Source organism: Elephantulus edwardii, unplaced genomic scaffold (genome assembly GCF_000299155.1).
Source record: "Elephantulus edwardii isolate Elephantulus edwardi_28Jun2011 unplaced genomic scaffold, EleEdw1.0 scaffold00097, whole genome shotgun sequence".
In the NCBI taxonomy this organism is placed as follows: domain Eukaryota; kingdom Metazoa; phylum Chordata; class Mammalia; order Macroscelidea; family Macroscelididae; genus Elephantulus; species Elephantulus edwardii.
Window position 1 is genome coordinate 8,848,443 of NW_006399847.1, and position 12,897 is coordinate 8,861,339.

General features: G+C 39.3%; 1 protein-coding gene across 1 annotated transcript in view; it reads right to left on the bottom strand.

The window, feature by feature from the left end:
• Positions 1–12,897, bottom strand: part of LAMA1 (laminin, alpha 1) — a 177,285-nt gene that overhangs the window by 54,179 nt on the left and 110,209 nt on the right. The window contains exons 34-36 of the mRNA XM_006891430.1: positions 8,916–9,005; positions 6,756–6,867; positions 5,130–5,292 (exon numbers count right to left, since the gene is read on the bottom strand). Coding sequence (XP_006891492.1) covers positions 5,130–5,292; positions 6,756–6,867; positions 8,916–9,005 — 365 coding nt within the window. The remainder of the gene's footprint in view (positions 1–5,129; positions 5,293–6,755; positions 6,868–8,915; positions 9,006–12,897) is intronic.

Sequence of the window (12,897 nt, forward strand, 5' to 3'; positions counted from 1 at the left end):
AAATATGTCAATTGGTATACCATCTATTCCGGGGGCCTTATTTTTTGCTATTTCCTTCAAAGCAGCTTGAACTTCTTCCTTCATCACCATAGGCTCTGGCTCAAATGCTATTTCATTAAATTCTTCTGTATCTGTCAATTCCTTTCATTACAATGACTCAGTATATTCCTTCCATCTTCTTTTAATACCCCCTGGATCATTTAACATTCTGCCTAAAGCATCCTTGATTGTAGCAACTAGAGGTTTGAATTTGTTCTTCAGTTCCTTGAGCTTAAGAAATGGTGAACGAGTTCGGCCTTTTTGATTTTCCGACTCTAGCTCCTCGCCCATTTCATTGTAATATTTTGCTTTGTCACTCCGTGCTGCCTTTTGGAATCTTCTGTTCAGCTCTTTAGTGTCTTGGATTTTTCCTTGTGCTTTGGCTTTTCTACGTTCCAGTGCAATCTTCAGAGTTTCTTCTGACATCCATTTTGGTCTTTTCTTCCTCTGCTGTCTTTGTAATGACCATTTGCACTCTTCCTGGATGATGCATTTAATATCCTCCCACAACTCATCTGGCCTTCGCACATTAGTGTTCAAGGCCTCAAACCTGTTGCTGAGATGACTCTGAAATTCAGGTGGTATGAAATTAAAGTCAGGAGGAGCTAAAAAAAACAATCCAGAACAATGCAGATAAAACAAATGAGGCACTAGCAGCACTGGAAAAATAAGAAACCATGATCCTTCTCCTTCCTCTTGATATGTTTGGTTATTGCTATAAATTTACCTTTGATTACTGCTTTGGCTGTTTCCCAGAGATTGTGGTGAGTTGTTTTCATTGTCATTTATTTCAAGAAACTTTGTAATTTCATTTTTATTTCTTCTAGTACCTACTCATGTTCAAGCAAGGTGTTGGTCAGCTTCCAAACGTATGTTTTTTTTCTCCTTCATCCTCTTGCTATTAATTTCTAATTTTGTAGCATTCTGGTCTGAGAAAATGCTTTGCATTATTTCTATATTTTTTTAATTAATTGATGCTTTCCTTGTGATCTATTCTGGGGAATTTTCCATGCACTTTGGAGAAGAAGGTTCACTGTGATTTTGGGGGGAGGTCGAGTTGATTTATCATGTGGTTTAATTCTTGAGCATCTTTGTTGAGTTTTTGCTGGTAATTCTAGCTTTTCTTAAGAATGGTATATTAAAATCTCCAACTACTATAGTAGTGTTGTCTATTTACTTTTTCAGTTTTGTTACTGTTTGTTTTATATATTTTGCAGGTCTTTCATTTGGTTCATAGATATTTATTATTGTTATGTCCTCTTGTTCTATTGACCCTTTAAGCATTATGTAGTGACCTTCTTTGTCCTTTGTGATGGTTTTTGCATTGAAATTTATTTTATCGGAGATTAATATCTCTACTCCTGCTTTTTTTCTGGTTGCCATTTGCTTGGTATATTTTTTCCATCCTTTATTTTTTGTCTTTCTTTATCTTTGCTTTTCAGATGTTACTCTTGTAGACAGCATATTGATGGATTTTGTTTTTTATCCTATCTGCTACTCTTTTTTTCTTCAGTGGTGCATTTAAACCATTCACATTTAGTGTGATTATTGAAAAGCAGGGCTTTATTGCTATCATTTTGTTGAGTTCTTTTTGGTGTTGTTCCTAGTTACTTTGGTCCATACTGCTTTCTGTGGTACCTCTGTAAGAAGGACATCTCTCAGTGTTTCCTGCAACATTGGTCTTGTTTTTATAAAGTCTCTTAGGTTCTGTTTTTCTTGGAATATCTTGATGTCTCCTTCATATTTGATGGACAGTTTTGCTGGTTACAGTATTCTTGGTTGACAGCTGTGTTCTTTGAGTGTCTGACATATGTCCTTTCACTCTCTTCTTGCTCATATAGTTTCTGCTGAGAAATTGGCACTTAATCTTATCTGCTAGGTTACTTTTTGTTTTTTCCTTGCTGCTTTCAGAATTCTCTCCTTATCTTTGGTTCCAAAGAGGGGTGAACTAACAGAGTGTGGAAATTGTTGAAAAATATCATTGTTATCACATGCCAGCAAGATTCTCCTAAAGGCCACCCAAAACCAACTAGAACAGCACATCAACAGAGAACTGCCTGAAGTGCAGGCTGGATTTAGAAGAGGTCGTGTCACTACGGATATTATAGCTAATGTCAGATGGATTTGGCTGAAAGCAGAGAGTACCAGAGGAATGTTTATTTGTGTTTCATTGGCAAAGTATTTGACTGTGTGGACCACAACAAACTGTGGCTGACTTTGAGAGGAATGGGAATCCTAGAACACCTGATTGCGCTTATGCAAAACTTAGACCACGAGGCAGTTGTCAGAACAGAGGAAACACTTCATGTTTCAAAATTGGGAAGGGTGTGCATCAAGGATGTGTCCTATCTCTGTATCTTTCCAATCTATATGCAGAACAGATTATCCAGGAGGCTGGGGTCTATGAGGAGAAGTGTGGCATCAGGATTGGAAGTAGACTTATCAACAATCTGCATTATGCAAATGACACAACCCTGCTTGCTGAAACTGAGGAGGACCTGAAGCGCTTGCTGCAGAATGTCAAGGATTGTGGCCTTCACTATGGATTGAAGCTCAATGCCAAGAAAACAAAGATTCTCACCACTGGGCCAATTGGCAGCATCATGATAGATGATGAAGAGATTGAGACTGTTGATAGCTTTAGTTTGCTTGGCTCCACAATCAACACTCTTGGTACCAGTAGTCAGAAAATTAAAAGACGAATTGCATTGGGAAAGTCTGCTGTCAGAGACCTCTCCAAGGTACTGGGGAGCAATAATGTAAGTTTGGAGACTAAGGTGCACCTGACACAGGCCATGGTCTTTGCCATTACTTGCTATGTTTCAGAGAGCTGGACAGTGACTAGGGATGATTGAAGGAGAGTTGATGCCTTTGAGCTTTGGTGCTGGAGAAGAGCATTGAATGTACCATGGAGTACTAGGAAAACAAAAAAGTTCGTCCCAGAGAGGGTGAAGCCAGGCTGCTTCTTGGAGGCAAGGATTCTGCATCTGACTAATCTGGGCATGTTACAAGGAGGGACCAGTCCTTTGAGAGGACCGTCATGCTTGGGAGGTTGGATGGAAGGCTCAGGAGAAGAAGACCCTGAATGAGATGGATTGAGTCCATCACTGGGGTAATGCGGATGGTTGTATTGGAGACAATGAGATTGACAAGGGCTAGAGCAGGGTTTAGGGGTTTTGTACATAGGATTGCTATGAGTCGCAAGTGACTCGACAGCACATAACAACAACAACAATAACAACACTATCCTAATAAGGATTATCTGATAATCTGGATATGTGATAATATCCAGAATGTATAAAGTATTCCTCCTATAGTTCAACACAAATACAACCATTTTTTTAAATGGGCCAATGGCAGAAATAGGTAACTCTTTTTTTTCTCTCTTACAAGCCCCACTCCACAAATTGTCAGTAAGTGTATTGAAAAATAAGTACAAGAGGTCCATAAGCCATCAGGGAAATGGAAGTCAAACCACAATGAGATAGAACTTTATACACATTAGGATTGCTATTATTAGAGAAACAATAGAAAATAATAAGTTTTGATAAGGATGTGGAGAAATTGTACCCTTCTTACACTGTTAGTGGTGTGTGGTGGAAATGGTATAACTACTGTAGGAAATACGATTTCCTTAAAAAGCTAATTAAGTAGGAGGTTATACAGTGGCAGTTCTAATTTTCACAAACATGATTGGAAATGACAATTCCCCATTGCTCTTCACTTCTGAACAAGCTTCTCAATTGAATTTCTGCCCTACACTTTCAGTAACCTCACAATATGACTCTACACCTATGTCAGACTATAATCCACATGTCTGTGCTTCTGATCCTTTGCTTAAATCCTCCTCTTATTTTAAACATCATAAATGTCTATTGTCTCTAAAAGACCAGATTTCCACCCAAAGCCCTAGAGGTGCTGAGTTTCAAAAGATACTTTTTACTGTGCTCCACAGGGCTTCATTGACTAATTTTGGAAATTTATCACTAGATTTTTTTGTCCCCTAATCTATCTTCCTCTGGAAGTCCGCTGAAAACTGTCCAAATGGGTGACCCTGCCCTCACTTATCCTTTTTCAGCCTCACTATCTCCGACATATGTGGATCCATTGTTGCAATTATTGTGTCAATCCACCTGTTTGACGATATTCCTCTCCTTTGCTCTTCCCCCACTCTTCCAAATAAGATATCCTTCTGCAAGGAATAGCCTTTCCTAATAACATGCCCAGTTTATGAGACAAAGTTTTCTCATTTTTACCTCCATGGAGCACTCTGGCTACACCTTATCCAAGGTATATCTATTTGTTCTTTTGGCAGCCCATTCAGTACTTTTTCAAAACAGTTCAAAAGCATCACCTTTTCTTTTGCCATCCTTATCCATTGTCCAGCTCTGTCTCATGATAGCATGCAAACCACCATAAAATAAACTAGATATACTAACACAAGGGTGGTGGACTGCATGAGTAGCCACAGATTAGTTTTTCTTCCGTTAAAATTTATTGCATTATACTTGATATATGTTAAATAGGGAGCTCCAGTAGCCTAGTGGTAAAAAGCTGCACTGCAATCCCAGAGGCATGTGATTTGAATTCACGAGCTGCTCCATGGGAGAAGGATGGGCAATCTCCTCCAGTGTGATTTACGGTCTCTGAAAACCCACTGGAAGGTCAGCTGTAGTTCAGTTCTGATTCAAAGGTACACAACAACAATAACAACACTAAATAGAGCAGACATGCAGTTCTATTATTCATGCTAGATGTAAATGCTCTTCCAGAGCTACACAACAAACCCAACACTTACTGCACAAGATAGGGAGAGTGGGACCATTTATACTTTTTTTGTTTTATATCAATTATACCAGTAATTATACTAGTTATACTTTTTTCTATTTTCAGGATTGGTGCTCCTTTATATGTAAATATAAATAGAAATAGAAATAATATAAATATAAATATAACTATAAATAGGAACCCTCTCTTCTCTTAAGGTATTTCATCTCTGTGACAGAGTTCTTCTCATCTCTCTCTTTCTCCTCAGCAGCCAAATTCCTTGCTCCAGTTGTTTGCATCATGAATAACATTCAAAGACTTACTTGAGTTCAAGAGTGGCATTTTGGTGCAACTTCATGAAATGCCTCTTCTGCATGGATTCCAGCAATGATGTAATGTTGCCTTGCATATTTTGAAGAGTGGAGCTGGGTAGCTGGAAATCTTCATCCAAGGTCTGATTTAGAATTGTTGCTTTTTCAATAATTTCTATGGATAAAATGCAGCAATATCCTTTAGCACACTTCTCAAAAACTGACAATACTAAATGGAAAAAGCCTAGAACTTTCTTCAGTAAGGCTGCTCTATCTAGCCTGGGGTGGACTTCCAGGCCAAGTTCTATATGCCTCAGTGCAATCTGGATGTCTCCTAACAAACATCCATGAATTTGGGGCAGCTGGGTTATTTCATGTCTGTTTTCCTAAATACAAAATAATAATCCTCATTGGCTATACCAATCATACTCACTTCTGCATTATTTTGCACCTCCATAAATATTAGGGCTAGAGGATGCTTAGGAAATATTTTCTGCTTTAATAAGCCCAATACTTGATAATACTCTATTTAACACACACACACATACACACACTCACACACACACATTTGGTTTTATCATTTCCTCACCATGATGTTCTTTTGTTTGCATTGGATCCTTTCTGGACTTTTTATTCTATTATACTATAAACAGAAAAGCCAGAATACAGACTATGCTTTGAACTACTAGAAAGACTAAAAGTGGCAAACCAAGAGCCAAATCAGACAGGGTATTCTGAGTAGAGAATATACTTGCATATACCTTGGCATCAAGTTAATGCCCCAGCTACTGTCAGCAGCTGAGCTAAACAGAGGGAGAGAGAAGTGTCGTTTCTATTGGACACTAGAGGGCTTGGAAATTAGACTCAAATGTAAGACATAAAAGTCACATTAAAAAACCACATTGCCATTGTGTAAATTTTGATGTATAGTGACATAGCGACTAAAAGAGGAAACATACATTTTTATGTATTTTAAAGATAAAACTCTCAGTGAAAGCCTCTGACTAGAATCTTTCATGATCTGCAATCTTAGCAAAAATGTAAGCAAGTTCTTTCCTCCATAGAAAGTCCAGTGGATGACTCAGCTTTCACTTCCACTGATAAGTTTAATAAAGAAAATATGGTTTTTTTCCTGTCAAATATGGGTGGCCACCCCCTCCCCAACACTGGACACTGGTTAGACTCCGTGATGTCACCCAATACTAACTTAATACTGTCACATCAGTGGCAAGCTGGCTGATAACCACTCCCTGATGTGGTCAGGATCAATCTCCCCCAACATCCATAGCTCCCGGTGTCCGCGGCTTCCCTCGGCCCTTGCAAACTCGGGCTGCGGATCCCGAACACAGGGGCGGAGGGGGTCGACGGGGACCCTAGCTGGGGACTTGGACGTCTCTGCGGGTTCTTTCCTGTGTGCAGCCAGAATTTCCTGTCTGCCTGAGTCTGGCTAGACCTTGACTGTAGGGTCAAGGAGGGGGTGGTGCTGAGTTTCTGCACTGGATGACCAGTGGTGCCAGCCTGAGTAATGTCATTGTCTTGTGGCCCCTCTCCCTGGGTGCTGGTGGCTACTTAGACTGTGAGGCCATTCTGACTGTGCTCTGCAACCTTGTCCTCCAGTGACGTCACAGGCCAGACTACCTGTGATGCTTATCCGAAGCTTCTCAATGAATATTCTGAGGTCTTCAATCCTGTGGAGGACTCCGCCAGTCATCACGCTCACATTTTGGCTATTTGCTAGCACTCTGGTCAGCTGATGGAAAAGAAGTCTCAGGTTAGTTTGACTTTAAATTTGTAAACTTTGGTATTCTATTCATTGCATTTTTAAAGCAATTAAATATATTCCAAATTATAAAGAGTCACACTATTTTGCAACCTAATGTTAATATTTCAGAGTAGAAAAATTGTTTAATGATTTGATTTACACGCATTCATCATGAGAAAGGTGGAGTATTTTTAAAAGCTGCCAATTTAGTTACCAAATCACATTCTCCATGAGTATACACTGCAAAGTTCTATGTTCACTTTAGAGCTGAAATATACAGGATATGTAGGTTTTGTGTACCACTGAGCCAGAATTGACCCATAGGTGATCCTCCAGTGGGTTTTCATTGGCAGTAAATCACACAGGAGGAGATTGCCTCCTTCCCAGATGGAGCAGTTGGTATGCTTGACCAGTTGGTGTATTGGTCTTTGGAATTGAAGTGCAGTCCTTACCAGTAGGCCATTAGAGCTCCCTGGTGTATGTCTACATACAGGATGCTTCTGTGGTTCTGTATTATCGAATTGGAACCAACCCATACCTGCCCCACAGTGGGTTTTACAGGTAGTAAATCACAAGGAAGGAGGTTGCACACCTTTATTTTCTGCAGAGTAGCTGGTGGATCCAAACTATCTACCTTCGTGTTGGCAAGGCAATTTCTTACCAATAAGCCACCAGAACTCCCTACATAGAGAATATAGAAAGTTATATCTTATTAATTTTTACTGAGTGTGAAAACTTAGGTGTCTATAAGTTTTAAGCATGTGGTCAGGCAAAGGGGGCTTCAGGCCTGACACTGCCATGCTCGAGATGGGCTACCTGACATCCCCAAGGCTTGCCTACAGACGGCACCTAATAAGACCTCACAGACATAGTGAAGGTTGAAGGCAGTAACTTCTTTGGAGGACAAAGACTTGATGCCCTCAGCTGCTCTTTTAAATCAGAAGTTTATAATTTGTAAAAGGAAAAGTTACTTATAATGTGCAAGAATGTAAAATGATTCATACTAGGTTTGAAAACATTTTCAAATCGGCATCCAAAGAGAATCTTCTTAAACAGATGGAGATATTTTATTTTAATCAGCTTTTGGTAGAAAGTATTCTACCACATGTTTACTCTGAGATGCTTAAAGCCTATATTTAAATCCTTGAGCTCTTCTCAAATCTTCATTAATTCTTAATGAAAAGGAGTCAAGCAAATATGGCTTTAGAGTGCATGACTGAGTATATATGGATATGTTTAAATGACTGAAAGTATAATTGTACATAAACACTATATCACATGCACATATCAGTTTATACAGGCACACACATACATGTGCTCACATGCACATAATTACTAGGTGAAAAATTATAAATACAAAGCCAGTCCTCCTCTACCAACTGCACAAGAGGATAAATTTTGGAGTCACTAGGAAGTTCCCGTGTCATAGTTTGTAGGGAGTAGTGCTGTTGGCCTAAAGTTGGTGCCTTCCTTTCTTAAAGAAACCTTAAAGTTGTTTCAAATCCACCTACTGCTCGAAGTAAAAAAGATAGGCAATCTCCTTCTGTGTTATTTATAGCCTCTGAAAACCCACTGGAAGGTCAGCTGAGTTGTTTCCAACTCCACAATGACAAGCGTGCATCCACACCAAGTCAGCACAGGAAAGCCTCTGGCCTGCAGTAGGCCTCCTGCAGGGAGGGCTGATGTGTCCTCATTCTGAGCCACTAAGCCGCCCCACCCGCTGCTCCCCAGGACTGTGTCAGCAGGAAATGAAGAGCTGAAGAATTCATAGACGTTTCAAGGACCCATCCCCATCATGGTTCAGAGAAAGAAAGTGAACTGAAAAGTGAAGTGACTTGTCCAGCCATTCCATCTGCAGAGGTGGCAAGGATCATTAAATCAGCAGCCTCTTCCTACCAAAGCACAGTTCTGGCAGAGCTGAAACCAATTTATGGCAGATTTCCCAGCACAGTTAGATCTAACTGGAACCTTCCCCACAGCACAGTGGTCCTTCACGGGGGCTAACATGAGGTCCAAGGGAAGGAGTCACCACCCACCGCCTTTTGTAAGGCCTGTGTCTCTTCCACAACATGTTCCAGTTGAGTTTTTGCCAGTTCCTTTTGTGTATTTTCTTTCAATAGGGATTCCTAAGAAGGAAACAAATTACAACATTTGAAAATCAAATATTCTGATTCTTACCAGAGAATCACATTTTATGTCTTTTGAGTCACAAAAATCTTTCCTCAAAATAAATTGCAATTTTAAAAGATCACATTTTCTCATATTTTTTTCCTTAAATTTTGATTATGTCACCATGACTTCATACTATCATCTTTTGTACTATTATTTCAATATATATATAAATTGTGTAAACAAACATAATAGAAATTATCTCTTAAGGCAAGGTGGTGCAGTCCAGAGGGAATTGTGCTCCAAATCCTTTCAAAGCACTTCTCTCAAAGCCTTTGAACCCACCAGTGATGTAGCAGGAGAAAAATGGGGAAATCTCTTCCCAGGAGAAAAATGGGGAATCTCTTCCCATGTGATTTACAGTCTCCAAAGCCCTCTGAAGGATCAGCTGAGTTGATTCTGATTCAATAGGCAGAAATATTAACATATGGAAAATTATAGATTTTGTTGTTACACACCTCTGAGTAAGAACCAACCCTTACCATTAGGCCATCAGAGCTCAACATAGATTAGATTACCAGAGTATACCACTGTAAAAGCAATCCTTCACTTATGTATTTCACTTTTTCTAAATTCATAGAGAATAATATAGAATAAAAGTTTAGCTACTTTCATAAAGGCCCATTAAGTAATTTGGTTAAATTTAAAACCTGGTGTGTTGCGTTGAATTTGATACTACTGCAATTCTTATGTAAAATATAACAATTACATACATCTTAATTACAATTATCACATGTTTACCATGTTAAAACAGAAAGCTGTAGTGGTGTAATGGCAAGAAGCTGTACTGTAATCCCAAAGGCAGGTGGTTTGAATCCACCAGCTGCTCCATGGGAGAAGGATGGGAAATCTCCTCCTACATTATTAACTGCCTCTGAAAACCCACCAGAGGTCAGCTATGGGTCGGTTCCAACTCGAGGAGCCGATAACAAGGTTAAAATAAAAAATTTTAAAAATTAGCAAATAAATAAAAACTTAAATAATGGATTGATATTGTTCTTATTGTTAGGTTAAGATTAAGTTGATTCCAACTTGAAGCAACCATATGCACATTAAAAAACAAGCCTGCTCACACAAGCCTGATCCACACAATCCTGCTGTGTTGAGCTCACAGCTGCAACCACTGAGCCACCCCCCTGGTGGGTCTTCCTCTTTTGCAATGACAAGATTCTGTTTCACCAAGCATGATATCTTTCTCCAGGAACTGGCTTCACCTAGTAATTTGCCCAAAGTATGTGATTTTAAGGTTCAAGATGTGCCTGATTAAAGTAGAGGTATTTTCAAATCACCTCACATGCATAGGAAAGTTAAACAATGATTAAGGAAGATTGAAGAAGAATTGATGCTTATGTATTGTAGTCTTGGTGAAGAATGTTGAAAATTCCATAGATTTCCATAAGAACAAACAAATCTGCTGAGGAGGAAGGAGGAAGAATACTTCTCATAAGCAAGGTTGTATGTAAGATTTTGTTTCATACACCTAAGGTGCATTATTAGGAATTATTGAGTACCAGTGAGTCACAACTGACCCATAGCTGACTCTAGTAGGTTTTCAGAGGCAGAAAATCACACAGGAGGATATTGCCCATCCTCCCATAGAGCAGCTGGTTGGTTTGAACCTTTTATTTTTGGAATTACAGCACAGTTTCTTAGCACTAGGCTATCAGAGCTCCCTTTTTGGAAATTAGCAAAATTTAAGTGAGAACACCTCTCATTTGTATACTCAGTGATTATTATTTTAATACTGCAGCAATTCTATGAAGTGGCTATGTTATTGCTTTTATTTTGGCATGCAGAAATTTAGGGGAGCGTGTGTGTGAGGAATTCAGGAACATGCAGAAGAAAGCAGTGAAGCCAATAACTTTCCTTTTTAGAGTCCAAATTCTTAACCTTGACCATCTAAGGGTCTGCTGAAAATTATTCAAACTTGACTGGAACAAGTACATCAACCGAGAAATGCCAGATGTGTATGCTGGGTTTAGAAGAGGCTGTGGTTCTAGGGATATTATAGCTAATATTTAGATGGATCTTGGCTGAAAGCAGAGAGTACTAGAGGAATGTCTATGTTTCATTGACTATGAAAAAGCATTTGACTGTGTGCATCACAGCAAACTGTGGCTAACTCTGAGAAGAATGGGAACCCTAGAACACTTGATTGTGCTTATGTGAAACCTACATTTGGACCAGGAGATAGTCATCAAAACAGAGCAAGGAAACACTGCATGGTTCAAAAACTGAGAAGGGTGTAGTCTAGGGATGTGTCCTATCTCCATACCTTTTCAATCTATGTGCTGAACAGATCATCCAAGAGGCTGAACTCTATGAGGAGGAGTGTGACATCAGGATTAGAGGAAGACTCATCAACAATCTGCATTATGCAGACAACACAACCCTGCTTGCTGAAACTGAGAACCTGAAGCACTTGTTGCAGATGGTCAAGAACTATAGCCTTGAATATGTATTGAAGTTCAACATCAAGAAAACAAAGATTCTCACCACTGGGCCAGTTGGCAGCATTATGATAGATGGTGAAGAGATTGAGATTGTTAACAATTTTAGTTTGCTTGGCTCTACAGTCAATACTCTTGGTACCAGCAGCCAGCAAATCAAAAGATGAATTTCATTGGGACAGTCTGCTGTTAGTGACCTCTCCAGAGTACTGAAGAGTAACAATGTCAGTTTAGAGACTAAGGTTCACCTTATTTAGGCCATAGTCTTCACAATTACTTGCTATGCATCAGAAAGCTAGACAATGACTATGGATGATAGAAGGAGAATTGATGCCTTTGAACTGTGGTGCTGGAGAAGAGTACTCAATGTACCATGGATTTCCAGGAGAATAAACTGGTTCCTTCTGGAGAGGATGACCTTGGAGGCAAGGATTCTGAAGGTGCTTCTGACATACTTTGGGCATGCTGCAAGGAGGGATCAGTCCTTAGAGAGAGACATCATGCTTAGAAGGGTGGAGGGATAGCACAAGAGAGGAAGAGCCTCGATGAAATGGATTAATTCAGTGACTGGGGTAAGGAAGGTAGTTGTGTCAGAGACAATTAGGTTGGCACAGGATAGAGCAGGTTTCAGGGCTATTGTACATAGGGTCGCTATGAGTTGGAAGTGACTCAACAGCACATAACAGCAACAACAAAGGAATAGACACGCTTTTTAGGAACACAACATCACAAATAAAAAAAGCAAAAGCTAGCCTGTTTTCATTGAGATGGAGTCATGTGACCCTCTGGGATAGAGAGGATTGTACCATATGCTTTCTAAAGCTGTAATCTTTATAAAAATAGGTCACCACATCTCTCTCCCATGCAGTGGCTGGTAGGATAGAACCAACAACTTTCTGGTTAGCAGTTAAGTTCTTAAACCTCTGCATCATCAAAACTCTGTTCATAGTATAAGGTGAAACATTCCAACTGTTTTCACTCCCTTGATCAATTTAATGTATCTGGGGTCCAAACTGACAATAGTAATATCTGATTGTGTTTGCATCACTTATGAATTTGAACTTTCCTTTGTTGTAGTTTGTAATTTACATACACAAAATCTCTAATCTTTTAAAAAATATTTAAAAAAATTTTTATCTTTTGAGAGAAAAAGAGCATAAAATATCTCCTTGACTTTCTTAAATGCCACTGCATCCATTTATCTATCTAAACATTGTTAAAAAAGAAAAAAAGGATGAGAGATCCAAGAAGGGTCCAAGCACAGGCATGCACATGTGCACGTACGCACACATACCCACACCCACACCCACCTGCACATAACCCCCTTGTGCACAAGAAAAAGTTTTAAATGTAAGAAAAACACTCATCTAACAAAGGCATTTGGGATGATTATTCTTCT